Here is a 15,970-nt window from a genome sequence, read left to right on the forward strand (position 1 = left end):
AAAATGTACCCATTTATCCCAAAGGATAATTTCACTTTATTATAATTTAAAATGGTGCAATTCATATTTCTGACCAAATTCAAGAAGAGTTATAGTGATTGAAAGTAGTTATCTTGCATTCCGCACACAGCCATAGTCCTGATTTTAAGAGCATATCAAGCAGTTGGATTGCAGTATGGATGAAAATTGCTTCCAGTTGGGTCTGCAGCTCCCTTTACATCTGGACACTGGTGGCTCCTCTTGTACTTGCAAAACAAGATGATTTTGAAGAACACATAAGCTAAGCGTGAAATTAAATAAGAAACAACAGAATGGAAAAGGAGTTTATGTTCCCAAATCATCAGAGACTTCTGAAGCATATCTTAGTGAATTATACTTTTATATTAATCTAAATGAAAAGTATGTTTCAATATGTGTTATTAGTCTTTGTGTTCAAAGTGTTTGAGCCTGCTGTTAAAGAAGAATAATCGCAGGACCTAATGACATAACCGTGGAAAACAAACTGACTGAGCAGTCGATGGAAATCCAGCTATCCTCAATTGTGAGAGCTAATTATTAAATTATTTGTGAGGCTGCGTGAGGTAGCAACAAATACATCAACACTGACACATACTCAGATAAAAATCAAACAGAAAATGGTTAGCCATGTACAGAAATTCAGTAGAAGGTCATGTAGATTGATAATCATATTTAGTCATTATAGTCATTACTTGTTCTGAGATTCTTATTAACAATCGTAGGTTTCTCAGGGTGTTAATAATCCCTCAGGATGTGTAATATCTATAAACCACCTAAAATGGTGTTATTGTTCACCAGTACACAATGCAATAAAATATAAAGACTTATTCATTGTAATGCTTTTAAATCATTGAACAGCAATATTGTTGTGGTTTATTCAAAATCATCATCTCAATGACATAAAATGCTTGCTTTAACTAAGAAATATTTTGTCAATAAACTCTGCACATAATGTCCTATAAATTTAAAGTTGATAGGTTCAATAATGCATTTCAAACTGGTACATACATTGCTAACAGAAAGAATCAGAATATTTTTCTGATTTGTGCATTGAGTACGATCAGCAGTGAAAGTACAAATTAGGAAAGCTTTTGATTTTAGTGTTTAATAATGTCCAGCTCTCAATATATCTCTTGGAGTATTTAAAAACTAGAATAGTATATGCATTATTTGCTGAACCCTGATGTTTATTGTCCAAGGAAGTAGAGCACCAGAGTTCATATTATTGCAAAATTCTATGCAGTATGATACTTTCAAATATCTTGGAGCAAAAATACAGCAGATGGTTCATTGTAAAAGTTGAAAGAAAATAACATTATTAATGGTAATTCAGAGCAGATTTGTCATAGAACAGATACACATAAAGATCTCTCTGCGTATCAAATTTCGAATAATTTAGTATACCTTTTCTGAAGGGAACATGTGAATACGAGATCATTGTTTGTGTTCAGTGATGTTAATTCAGATGCAACGAATGACTGCGAGAGAATGCAGGGGACATAGGAGAAACAACCTAATGTGAATGATACACCAGGACACTTGAGTTTTCGATTTAACTCACACACACAAGAGGGAACACATGTTCTAGCAGATTTAGGAACTATGATCAAAGCTAGGTAAAGCTTTGAGGACTGAAACAAAAGATTCTGAAACCTGGACGTATAGAGGGGGAGGAATGAAGAGAGTGAAACTATCTTAGGTTTTATGAAAGTGGTAAAATTCCAATTAGTTTTTTTCCCTCAGTGTGATCTACACTTTTCTTAATGTTTCACAATGCCAATTGACATCATGGTGAGAAACTGAGTAGGAAGAAGTTAACATAAATAACTAACACTATTTGTAGCAATGCAAATCAGTTTATCATTCAATCCTAGTCTCACCGACCAAGATTTGCAAAGACAATGCAAGATCACTTTATTTACATGGTATGGGTAGGTGCACTGCACATCACCATGATGGGTACTCCCTTGTTGGAGAAAGGCAGGCCACCAGCTTTTTCTCAATGCACTAACCCACCAATGTCTAACTGCTAATCAAAATAATCTCCTCATCTGAGAATCCCCTCATCATCTCCTCATCTGTCCATTGTTATGCCCCCCCCCCTTGAAAATGAGGGGAAAAGTCAGAATTTCTTGGTACGTGTACTGACGTGATTTGAGACTCTTCTGCTAGAATCCTACTGGTCTTATAAATATTGTGCACCACCTTTCTGTGTTTTGTATGTGTCATTTCCTTCAAGAAAGATCTTGAAGAATATATATCTGGCTAGTGGATGGACCAATGTTGTTTTAATATTTCCGTTGCAATCTTATTTAATTGTCTTTGGAGAAATATGTATAATAATGCTTTGAAATAAATGTCAATTGAATTTCAAATTCTGAGAAAATGTGACTTTTTTTGCATGTGTGTATTTGATTGGATTGGGTTTTATAAGGAAGCGGACTGTTTGCTCATCCCCACTAAGCCATGTGTGATTTTTTACACCGGCTTTAATCATGAAATTAGATTTCCTACAGTGTGGAAACAGGCCCTTCGGCCCAACCAGCCCACACCGACCCTCCGAAGAGTAACCCACCCAGTCCCATTTCCCCATGACTAATGCACCTAACGCTATGTCAATTTAGCATGACCTGACCTGCACATCTTTAGACTGTGGGAGGAAACCAGAGCATCCAGAGGAAACCCACGCAGACACAGGGAGAATGTGCAAACTCCACACAGACAGTCGCCCGAGGGTGGAATCAAACCTGGGACCCTGGTGCTGTGAGGCTGCAGTGCTAACCACTGAGCCACCGTGCAGATGATTTTTATTGATGGCAACGATTGGGTAAGTGAGTAGGTGAAGCAATGTAATAAAATTAGAAATTAAATATGATAAAGTTCGACTAATACTGGGCCTCAGAATTTTTGCAAATGGTGGGGGTGTTCTTCTTCCATTCCACAATCTGACACCTCCTCTACCCCCATGTCAACTAGACCGATCAGGTGCGTTGCCAATAATTAATCTTCCAATTACATTTTTATCTGCTAGGAGAGAGAAGATGTTAGCAAAATGCACCAGAATAGCAGGGGCAATCTATAGGCAGTAATGTTCGTATCATGCAGCTATGTTAATCAAAACAAACATGCAAACTTATAATTAAGGCAACAGGGTAGGCCATTCAGCTCCTTGAACCTGCTCCACCACTTACTGTAATCATGACTGATATGTTTGCAACCTTCAGCCCACATCCCTGAAACCCTTCCAACTTTTTGCTGACCAGAAATCTATCCACTTCTGCTGTCTTAATACTGTTCAAATACTCTGCATCCGCTACCCTTTCAAGAAGCGTGTTCCAAAGACGTATCACCATCTGTGAAAAAAAAATACACTTCAGGATCCAGTTTATTATCCCCTTTCCTAATGCATTGCAATGGCTGTAGTTCAGATTTGAGCTCATAAATTCTGATATGTTGCAGTTCAAATTCCAAATGCTTACTGCAAGTGTGTTTGCCTGTGATCAAATTGACGTCCATGAGTGCTGACATACTGCAGATGTAACACATATCCTGTTCTGCCACCCCAAATATGTTCAGTTAGCTACTTGTTTTATTCACTTCTATGTTTATTTTTGTTTTTGTATATTTTATTAAACTTACTACCAGTTTCTAGACTACTTTGAATATTAGGAACAGAATAAACCACTGGGACTTACAAGGTACTCACCAAATAATTAGTCTTCACTTGGATTAGAATCTAACTAATTCTCAGATGCTGGAAAAGTTTTAAAAAGCAAGAGAGCACTTCCTTCTTTCCTCCCCGAACATCTAATCCTTATAAATTGTACTTGTGGGAAAAGATCTGCCACCCTGAAAACCCATGATAGGCCCACAAAAGCAAAATTGGCCAACTGTACCAAAAAACACCCAGAATTTCCAAGCAGGCTGACAAGCCAAACTAGACAGCACAAACAGACAAAAGAATACGCTTCAACCTCACTAAGAATTACAGAACATCCCAGATATCCCAAAACCCCAAGGGCAGTTTCACAACCCAGCAATACCAAAGCCACACAAAGAGCAGGTCAAACAGAGAGACACCAGAAAGAGCATTACTTCCAGGACAAGACAATGGAAGCACTCACCACTTCAGAGGAGCCATTAACACTTCCCTGTGAAGAGGAATAGAACCATTGATACTGTCAGGATGTTGCATAGTGTGAAGGAACAGAACATTCATCCAAAAAGTGTTTTCCAATTAGCATCCTTGTAACTAGATTACTCTATTTCCGGATACATTGTATTTTCCTCAGTTCTAATTAGCCTTACTGTACAGTATTATTATAAAAACTGGTCTCATCTTCAGCTCTGGGAAGTGAAATTCTGATCTACCTATACAGACTGTCAGTTCTGTGTCAGCCTAGTCGGTTTCTCTTCTAGCAATATCGCTTGTAATAAACTGTTAGTCAATTTCACTTCGAACTGTGCTTTGTGATCTCTAACTTATTGGGCAAATTTCTCCGACAGCACTCAAGTGCCAAATTGCACGAAGTTGGCTAGTTTTATATGCTCCTAACACAGAAGACCTTCTGGGTCAGTTACAAAGGAATCAGTTTTAACTGCTGTTTCATCAGATATTTTGTTGAAACCCTACTGAAGACAGGGAACTTCACAATTTAAGCTGTCAATTTCAGTAAAATGTTAATTTATGCCAACTACAAATAATATTTGGTTTATACAAAAAAAATTAAAACACTCTTCCCTACAAAATGCCAACATTCAGTCCTAACTTATATCATTCACCTTCCTTGAAAAGATGAGTGAAGGAATTTGATATTTTCATAATATACAAACCATATTAAATATGATCAAATGATAATGTATGGAAAATATTAATATCAGTGAAAGAAAGTGTCAAGTGCGAATTTTCTTCATCATCCACTGAAAATTGGCAGAGGCTGATGATACTAAATGGCAGTCTTATATATTGGTACAAAGCCTTATTGGTATTAATTGTAGCAGACTTCTGAGGAATCCATATCTAACCGCAATGGAAGGTATACATGCCTCATTGCCAACCTCATGAAGGACAGCACCCTTCCCCCCCCCTCGCTGCCCCCACCACCAGCTTTTGTATAAGTCCTCTGTGCGAGTGATTTAGTATTTATCCAACTGTGATAAGTGGTTTACCATTTGTTTAAAATTCTTACAAGGACAACCAAACCATCAGGCTTTACAATCGAGAAAACTGTGCTGCCGATTCCACAAACCAGACTGGTTTGAAGATTCCTTTGCTTTTCAGCCTCTTGATTTCTGCCTCTAATTTCACCGGTAAGGTAAATGGCACTGGGCAGGCCTTGCAGAATTGTGGAATTGCTTCCTGGTTAACATGCAAGGTGGCCTTGGCTACTTCAGTAGTCCCAAGACCTTCCTGAAAACCTCCAGTTGTTTAATTAGAACTTCACTCAGGCAGCAATTTTCTAATTGAAAAGTGTCCAGCCAATCAAGGTGAATCTTTCTCAACCAATTTCACCCCATCAAGCTTAGGCCTGAGTGTTTTACTACAATCAGTGCTAACTAAATCAGCTGCATCTCATGTGAGGCCACAGCCAAAGGTGTACACTTAATCTGAAAAGGTTCCCCAGTTTAGGTTCTCAGTCTTGGCAGGACATTACACAAACTTAAGGGTTGGAGTCCGGAGTGAATTTTCTTTAACTATTGATACAGTGCACTGGTATCAACCTCTGTTGGAACTGGGTGATCATTTAACCAGTTGTTAATTTTGATTGGTTCTGATTTGGATCTTGCTAAGCAATTTAGTTGTTCAAGCTCAATAACGGTGGGCTTTCCAGAGTGTGCATCTCCTAGATACTGGTAGCTTTGAGTTCTCTTACTTAATTCATGCCTAGTGGGTCTCTCTTACTGTCTCATGTCTGCATACTGGCAGCAATCACAATGGCTTGCTAGCTTGGTTCCTGAAAAAAATGTTAACCGTTTGGTCAAGGCTTTGCTTTATTTTGGAGTTTTGCTATGGGATGACCTCTGTTCAGGATATGTTCTGAGTGAGGCTATGCCATTGCTTTCACTCAAGTGGTGTTCCCCAAGCTCAGTCATGCTGGCGAGTGTGTTCACTTCCTTTGGAATACCCTGCAACCCATAGGCTCCACATGCAGCATTTTCTAATGACAACGCCAAGTGTAGTGCCTCTTTGAAGTCCAACTGGGCTTCAGCTAGTAGGTGCATCATTAAACCCACAAACCAAACGGTCTCTCAACATCTCATTAAGGGTTAAACCAAAGTCAGATGCTTCAGCCAGCCTTCTTAACCTCATCAAAAATCCTGACATGGATTCCCCTGGTTCTCAAACTCTGAGTAAAACCAATTGCATTTCAGAACTAGAGGAGGCTTGGGGTCGCAATATTCTTTAATCAAATCCATCAACTCTTGCAGCTGGTGAAACAGGGAAAGTTAAGCTCCCATTAACCGAAAAAGCAGCGGGTCCACAAGCTGTCAGGAGAATTCATCTAGCCTAATGTCATTTGCCTGGAATAAATAATGCATACTTTCTACATACTGGGCCAGTCTTCAACTGCAAGGTCAAGTGACTCAAGTTTCCCAAATAATGGCATGATACCAGAAATGCTTACCCCAATTCAAAATGACTGTTGTGAGTGATTTTCTTCTGGATCATATAGTTTTTTCCTCTCATCACCACTGAAATAACTCCATGGAGGCCAGTATCCTGTCACCAAGTCACCTTTTATTTACACATACATAGTGCTTGACATTGGTCCGGCTTCCCCAGAACTAACTCTCAGAGTGAACAGAACCTCCGACACTTTGTTCTTATCCATCAGCCCGGAATCCCTGATTGGACCAAGTTAACAGCTCCAGTCAGGGACCTCATATTCCATGATTCATGGCTCACCTTATTGCAATCACTACAATATCAAGGCTATATTTGAGCAAATGTCTCATCAAGGAGCCTGCCCAAACAAAACCAGAGTTAATGACAAACAGGGAAATCTCTCCATCCATTGCAGTCAAACCTGTCACAAAGGAAAATGGTTGTGTCTGTTACAGGCCAGTCATCTCATCTACAGGACCACTCTGTAGGAGTTCCTCAGGATTGTATCCTTGGCCAAACCAACCTCAACTGCTTCATCAACGATCTGCTCTTAATCATAAGGTCAGAAGTGGGGATGTTCGCTGATGATTGCACAATGTTTAGCACTTTTCACAATGCTCAAATACTGAAGCTGTTCATGTTCAAATGTAGGAAAAGACTGGTTTAATATCCAGGCTTGGTCTGACAACTGACAATTGCCATACATGCTACACAAATACCGGGCAATGACAATCTCCAATAAAAGACTAAATTTTTAAAAATAGCATTTATAGTGTTTGCCATGTCTGCCCACCCTTGATGCTCTATCTCTCATTCATCCAATCTGCATTCCTGACACCATCTGATCAATCCATCGATATCTCTATCAAGCACGCTGTTAATTCTTATATCATCTAAAAGCTTCTTAACCGCATGTCTTACTTTTAAATTTAAATTGCTTATATAATCCATGAGTAGCAAATGACGCAGCATTGCACCCTGCAGAACCTCATTGGAAACAACGTTTCTCTCACAGAAGTAGGCATGAACCATTATTCATTGTTGCCTATGTTCAGCCAACTTGCCACATTCCCCTGATTCCAAGGGCTTTTATTTTTCTGGCTAGTCTACTATGTGGGACTTTGTGAAAAGCTTTGCTGGAATTCATGTCAACTATATTCAACATATTCACCTTGTAAACCCTTCTTCCTATCTCTTGAAAATATTCAATCATACTAGACACAATTTTCCCTTAACAGATCCATACTGATTATTTTGATTAATGCGTTTTTTTAAATGGTGATTTATGCTGTCCTTCAGAATTTTTTACAGCAATTTTCCCACCACTTACATTAAGATGACTGCTCTGTGATTCCTCAATTTATGCCTCCATTCCTTTTCAAGCAATAACACTGCATTAGAATTCCTTCAGTCCTTTAGATTTGATCAGAGAAGATTGGACAATAATGGCCAGTGCCTCTGCTATTTCCTCCCTTACTAACTGAGACTTTGTTAAAATTTATGTGGACTGGTAAATTAATCACTTTTGAAGATGGTAAATCCCTTTATGTTTCCTGGCTTACTATTTGTACCATTCCAACATTTCACATTGCTCCTGCTAAACTACAACTTCTGCACCTTCTCTGGTTTTATGAAGACGGATTCTTGTGAGTCATTGAGGAAGGGCTCCCCTGGTTTTATTCACATCTTGGTGTGTCACAATGAATATTTTTATGTCCTTTTAGCATGCAGCTATATCACATATGAATTAAAAATATTGTTAACTAGCTCATAAGGAAGGGACAAATCTGATGAAGGGCTTTTGCCCGAAATGTCAATTTCGCTGCTCGTTGGATGCTGCCTGAACTGCTGTGCTCTTCCAGCACCACTAATCTAGAAATTAGAAGAGTTTCTTAAGTGAAAGAAAATGAACTTATTACGAAGTAGTCCTGAGAAAAATAAGACACATGCACCAACATCGGTAATAATTCTAAAATGGAGAGGATGAGTGGTACAGACAGGGAGAATAAAGGTTACATGATATAAATGTCCTTAGAGTATTTGATGGATTATCTTTATTTTAACCTGAGACTATAGTTTTTCAGTTGTTGACTGGTACACTTTACAGTGGTGAAATTGGTAAATATCTTTCTCTTCTTGATAAATTATTATTTCTCAATTTGTTTTTCCACTTTTTAAAACAAAATCATTCATGGCTGGCCAGGATTTACTGTCTGTCCCGAGTTCCCTTTTGGAAGGAGGTAGTGAGCTGCCTTTTTGAACTCCTTCATTCCATGCATTGTATGGCCCTAGGGAAAGGATTCCAGGAATCTGATCCAGCAACCATGCCTGTTTCTTTCTGCATGTATGTGATCATTCCTCATTGAACTATACTTCCACACTAGGTCACTTGGTCATTGTACATAAACATTGTAATGTGGATTGTCCTTGATTTTTCTTGTCAATATTTTGTCATGCTTTCTTAATCCTATTATAGATTTGACCCTGAAACTTCCTTTAGGCTCCCTGTCTTATCTTGTAGTCTCTGTTATATCTGACATAACCTTCCATGGCTTTGCTTTATCCTGCTCTGCAGACCCTTTGTCACCCTGAGGGTTTGGCGGAGGGATTGTCTAGAGATTGGGGATTGTCTAGAGATTGTAGAGATTGGGGATTGTCTAGATTTGGGATGTCCAGAAATAGTCTTTTTTGGAAAAATAATTTCATCTCACTTATATATCCTCCTCAAAAATCTTCCATAACAGTATCCTAGTTCTTCCCAATAAACATGTTAAATCTAACTGAATGTTGATCACTACCGCAAAGCTCTCCCACTGAACACTCCTTCCACCTGCTAAGATTAATTACCTACAATGAAATCCAACATTTTTGTACACTTGTTGGACTTGTGATATAAAAGCAATAATAAATCTCCTTAGCAGGAATTCTACATATTCATACCTTCAACAGTCAACTATTCCTAATGAATACGAGAATGCTTGAAATCCCTTTTTAACTGCCCTACTGTTTCTGCCAACCTCCGAAATATAGGTATGTTTTTGTTCTTCTATCTTGATCTGTTTCATGGTCAATGTATATTGGTAACAATGTGATGCCCCTTTTTTGTTCCTCAGCTGAACCCTCGCTACATTTGACATGAACAACAGGAGATGCTCCTTTCATTTTTCTTTAACCAACATGTGACACTCACCCTTTTTATATTCCTCTCCCTGTCTGTCCTGTGTGAAAATCCTGTAATCGCAATGTTGAGGTTCCATCACTGCCCTTCTTTATGTCATAAGCAAAAATTGAAATTCCTGGAAAAGCTTCAGCAAGTCTGACAGCATCTGTGGAGAGAAATCAGAGCTAACGTTTCGGGTCAAGTGATCCTTTCTCAGAACTCATGGTAGCTGGGAAAATATCAGTTTATGTGCAGAAGGTGGGGAGGGGGGTGGGGGGGGGGGGGGGGGTGAGGGAGAAAGGAGTAAACAATAAGTGGAGATAGAGCCCAAAGTGAAAGAAGAGCAATTAGACAAAAGGTGGATGATGATCTGGCTAGAAGGGTGAATAACTATAATGAGGACTGTTAGCTGCTAAAAGTGGGTGGTGTATAATAGCAGGCAGTGTGATAACAAGGTGTAGATGTGGGTGTTAGGGTAACGACATGGAAGAGCTATAGCCCTAAAGCTATTGAACTCGAAATTGAGTCCGGAAAGCTGCAGGGTCACTTGGCAGAAAATGAGGTGCTGTTCTTCCAACTTGCCCCAAGCTTCACTGGAGCACTGCAGCAAGCCTGAGACAGAGATGTTGGCCAGGGAACACAGTGGGTTGGCAAAGTGGCAGGCAACTGGAAACACAGGGTCTTTTTTGTGAACAGAATGCAACTGTTCTGCAAAGCAATCACTCAGTCTATGCTTTGTTTCCCCAATGGAGAGGAGACCACATTGTGAGCAGTAAACACACTAGACCAGATTGTATGAAGTGCAGGTAAAGTGCTGCTTTAAGGTTGCTTCAAATCGTGTTTAAAATGGCTGTGAAATTACACTTTCAAGTGTTTCTTATTCTGTACTCTTGTCCTTTTTGTGATGCAACCCTTCTGCTTTCCACATGTCCCATTTCATCCAGAACTATTCCCAACACTCCAGGAAATTAAAGTCTTCTCCCTAAACATATACCATCTTTCAAACTACACAGTCATCAGCAATATCCAGCTCCTCCTGTACTCACCAGCACATATTGAACATATAGCATTATAAATAAACAAGAGATTTCTTTAGTTAATATCAGAAACATACATGATCACGATTATCAATTACATCAGTGTTACACAATCAATTGGAAAGCTCAGGAAAGAGACAGAACCCAAACTCAGGTTGAACAACCCAGATTGGTGACCATTCTCATAACAGATCTTACTGTTTCAACAGATTGCTTTTTGGAATTATGCCTGCTTCACATATTTTTCAGAGGTTGATCCCAACACATCAAACAGGATCAAGGACATAAGATTCTGCATTGGTGACATACTGCTACTTGGATTCAGGAAAAGGGACAATGTCTGAAGGGTAATGTCAATCCTGAGAGTCCTGCAGGATCCAGGCCTAACACTTAATGGACAACATGAGTTTGTCAAGTCCACGATAAACTATCTTGGATGTATCATTCAAGCAACTTGAAACACAGTTCATTCACAAAAATCAAAATTTAGAGGGAACTTATAATCACTTAGAAATCTCACAACTCTCCAAAAACACCTTGGTCTGGTGAATCAAGAAGACAAATCTCTATCTAAATTTGGCAGAAGTCAATGAGTCCTTGCCATAATGTCAGAGACTTATACAAGAATGGCTGCTGGAACTTAGACCAGCAAGACACTTTTGAAAAAAATTAAACAACTAATATATTCAGAAATCTTAGCAAATCTCATCCACAGTCCTTATTGTCATGACTGTGGATGCAATGGTTGCAGGACGGGGGACAATGGTACTTCAAATGCAGAAATTAACAAGTGTACATCAGTCTACCAAACTTCTACATCACCAATGGAGAAGAATTGCATTATGCCATAATATGAAAAGGAAATTTAGCAGCAATGTGGTCATGTGAAAAATTTTCAGGCATTATGGGGTTCAATTTTAAAACTGAAAATAATCATAAATCAATGCTCATCCTTCTTAATACGAAGGAAATGAACTAGACATAAATGTCAGAAATATGACATGCTGGTGCATATGGTAGAGCAAAGGCTTGGGAGAGATGGGTTAATATCAGAACACATATAACTGTAATATGACAATGATGCTAGAGTTACATGTCAAGTTGGAGAGATCTGAAAGGAGGAAGAAGCACTAAATCCATGTGAAAGTCCAATGCATTGTAAATCTTTAGCTGGAAACTAGGGGTCATTGAATAAGTGACTAAAGTATCAAGGAACATATCTTTGGGAGACTGGACAGCTTCACATCACTTCCTATACCTGAACCACGCATCAAAACATTGTTTGTCCTAATTCATTTCCTACCTCCCTAGTGTCTTCCTGCAGCACCATATCTTTATTACATGGACATCACTGACATGACATTAGAAAACTAATAGAAAAGAGAGGACAGGGCACTGCTTATCCCTGGCAACTCTGGTGTTTTTTTTCCTTCCTGGTGATGTAATATGAATAAAGTTTTCCGCACTCAATGCTTCTTCACTGCGTCCAACACCTGCACGCACACAACATGAGTGCTCGGGAAAAGTAAGTACTGCTGCTAAAATTTAAAAAATTAAAAATAGAAGAAAGGAAAGGAACCCAATGAGGGGAGTCCCAACAAGCTGAACAAAAAAAGGAGTAATTAAAAGAGGGTGGCTAGGCCAACCATTTCAGAAACTGTCGACTTGGTTGAGAAAAGCAAGGTTGATCACTTCACCATAATTACAGACATATTGGATAGCATTGTTGAGGTAGATAAGGACCGTTTTGGTACTAGTGGAGTGGAAACCTTTCAGTGATTCTACTAGCTGCAGATATCGCGAGCAGACTTTTTTATGGTAAATGATATGGAATACTTATGAACAAATGTCATGAAATCAAGTGTATGAATATACAAAAACGCCAACCAGAGCAACCCCACCAGCTTCCTTAAATCAGTTTGAACCAATGATAGTCCTCATCGGAGTTGTCTGTAATATTCAATGAAAAAAATCTTTTCATCGATATGATTATTATAACCAGTAAAATTATTTCCTATAGTGTTAAGGCATGGTGGCTCAGTGGTTAGCACTTCTGCCTCACAGAGGCCAGGGACACTGGTTTGATTCCAGCCTTGGGTGACTGTCTGTGCGGAGTTGCACATTCTCCCTGCGTCTGTGTGGGTTTTCTCCAGATGCTCTGGTGTCCTCCCACAGTCCAAAGACTTGCAAGTTACGTGATTGGCCATGCTAAATTGCCCATAGGGATGTATAGGTTAGGTATTTTAGTCAGGGGTGACTGTTCGGTAGGGGGATGGGTCTGGGTGGGTTACTCTTCGGAGGGTCGGTGTGGACTTATTGGGCCAAAGAGCCTGTTTCCACAAAGTATGGGAATCTAATTCTAAAAAAATGATTATTCATAGTGGACATGTTGAGAGTATGACACATTGCTACAGGTACACTTGTACCTCAGGGATTGACAATAAAACATTGTAATATCAACATCAAGAACTGGCCATTGGCAAATATCTAGTTCTTATTCAGGCTGCAAGAGTTTTGTCTTGTTGTGAGACTTGAGAAAATTCATAAAGCCAAAGTACAGTCGAAGTATGAAGGGATATGGGAGTGCTAGTCCAGGATTGTCTACAAGTTAATTTGTCGATTGAGTCCGTGATTAAGAAAGCAAATGCAATGTTGTCATTTATCTCAAGAGGGTTGGAATCTAAAGGTAGTGATGTGCTTCTGAGACTTTATAAAGCTCTAGTTAGGCCCGATTTAGAATACTATGTCCAATTTTGGGCCCCACACCTCAGGAAGGAAATACTGGCACTGGAGAGTGTCCAGCGGAGATTCATACGAATGATCCCTGGAATGGTAGGCTCAACATACGATGAACCGCTGAATATCCTTGGATTGTATTCATTAGAGTTTAGAAGGGAAGATCTAATAGAAACTTACAAGATAATGCATAGCTTAGAAAAGGTGGACGTTGGGAAGTTGCTTCCGTTAGGTGGGGAGACTAGGACCCATGGGCACAGCCTTAGAATTAGAGAGGGTCAATTTAGAACAGACATGAGGAGACATTTCTTCAGCCAGAGGGTGGCAGGCTTGTGGAATTCATTGCCACTGAGCACAGTGGAGGCAGGGATGTTAAATGTCTTCAAGGCAGAAATTGATAAATTCTTGATCTCGCAAGGAATTAAGTCTATGGGAAGAGTGGAGTTGAAATGCCCATTAGCCATGATTAAATAGTGGAGTGGACTCGATGGGCTGAATGGTCTTACTTCCACTTCTATGTCTTATGGTCTTATGGTCTTATTGGCCATTCTCAGTCCTCTAGGACATCACCTGTAGCTAAAGAGGATCAAAGATCTCTGTCAAGGCCTTAGGAATCTCCTCCCTTGTCTCTTTCAGTATCCTGCGATTCATCCCACCAGGCCCCGGGGACTTTTCGATCTTAATGTTTTTCCGAACACGGTGACTCAGTGCTGCCTCAGTGCCAGGGACCGGGGTTCAATTCCGGCCTTGGTGACTGTGTGAAGTTTGCACATTCTCCTTGTGCCTGTGTGGGTTTCCTCCGGGTGCTTCAGTTTCCTTCCACAATCGAAAGATGTGCAGGTTAAGTGGCTTGATCATGTTAAATTGTCCATAGTATTCAGGGATGTGCATGTTAGTTGCATTGATCAGGGATAAATATTGGATAATAAGGTAGGGGAATGGGTCTGGGTGGGTTACTGTTCAGAGGGTTGGTATGGACTGTCGGGATTCTATGATTCTATGTACCTGAAAAGAAAGCTTGTGTAACTCCATCACATCCAGTCTTACTGAAGCTTCTGTCACTTCAGGCAGAATCTCTGTAACAACAGTTCAAATTGTCCTCACTGATTCTCTTTAACATTCACTCCATCCCCAATAAATGGAGGGATTGTTGCTTGCTTGAATCAATAGGAGGAGGAAAAATTAAACCAATTAATAATTTGCATATTTAGTAATATTTATTGAAAACCTTAAATGAATGAAGCTAAAGATAAATGGAAAAATACATTTTTTGCTCTATTATAGGAATAATCATTTTGCTTTACAAGCACGTTCTCAGGTTTGTTATTGCTGTGATTCAATTCAAGAGTGACAACTTGTCATTACGGAGCTCAAGTTAAAAGAAACAAATGCTTTCTCTGTGCCAGTTATTACTTTGGAAAAACAAATCACTTTTGCTTCAATACTGAAATATGTTGCAATATGCAACCAACGTGATGAATGCTTTGATTTAAGTTTGGAGTGTAAAGTATTTTCAGGCATATACAAATATTACACACATTTATTAGCACTCAGTATGTCAATTTTTCATGCTTACTTGTCATCTGCGCAGTAAAGCATAAATCACAAATAGAAGGATGCAGGCACTAACAAATATAATTATTGCAGAGTCTTTGCTATTTGCAGAAAAATACAATTTTATGGCAGTCTATTACTGTGGGTACAATTTTCTTCTGCATAATGATATCAGAGCACACTACTTTCTTAAATATCTCTTGCTTCCAATTTTTATAGCTAATTTGCATTTTTCTTACTTTACCCTGTCCTCAGTTCAAAGCATTGAATTTAGAATGTGAGTCTTGATTATTAGTACATTCTTTATTTCACATTAAATTCAGAATCTAAGATTTTGATTTTAAAATTCGCTTAATAAGTACCTTCTAAAATGTAACTCTTCCATTGTCTTAAACTCAGCCAAGCTACATGATGGCAGAATAAGATCTAAAATTGGATGAAACCTAAAAATATTTCTTAATCTCAAAATTGGAAAGTAAACCTTTAATAGATCCATTTATTTTTAATATGCTTAAAACACTCATTACACCACACACATGCCATAAAGTTAATGTAAAACATTGCAATTATTTGTTCAATCATTTTAATAAACAGACAGATTCTTAAACCACATTCTGATAAGAGGATGTTTATGGAGGCCAGCAGTAAATATAAAATGAAGCTGTGAATAATTAAAGATGTACTTGTATTGGCACATAAATTTGTTATCGCTACAAGCACCAAATACCAAGTAGCAATAGAAACTGAGCATTGAAACTATATCTGTACAAAAAGCAATCTGAGAAATTAAATTTTGATTTTAATTATATTGACGTGAACCAGATAGCCATAATATCAAAATTGCATTAAACACTGTGA

At 38.8% G+C, this 15,970-nt stretch overlaps 1 protein-coding gene across 4 annotated transcripts in view; it reads left to right on the forward strand.

The window, feature by feature from the left end:
• Positions 1-2,358, forward strand: part of LOC140477438 (serine incorporator 1-like) — a 90,000-nt gene extending 87,642 nt beyond the window's left edge. For all 4 annotated transcript variants that reach the window (XM_072571341.1, XM_072571345.1, XM_072571342.1 and 1 more), the window contains one exon: positions 131-2,358. In XM_072571341.1, coding sequence (XP_072427442.1) covers positions 131-284 — 154 coding nt within the window. In that variant the 3' untranslated portion in view covers positions 285-2,358. The remainder of the gene's footprint in view (positions 1-130) is intronic.
• Positions 2,359-15,970: the final 13,612 nt, after the last annotated feature.

The sequence above is a fragment of the Chiloscyllium punctatum genome, chromosome 5 (assembly GCF_047496795.1).
Source record: "Chiloscyllium punctatum isolate Juve2018m chromosome 5, sChiPun1.3, whole genome shotgun sequence".
NCBI lineage: Eukaryota > Metazoa > Chordata > Chondrichthyes > Orectolobiformes > Hemiscylliidae > Chiloscyllium > Chiloscyllium punctatum.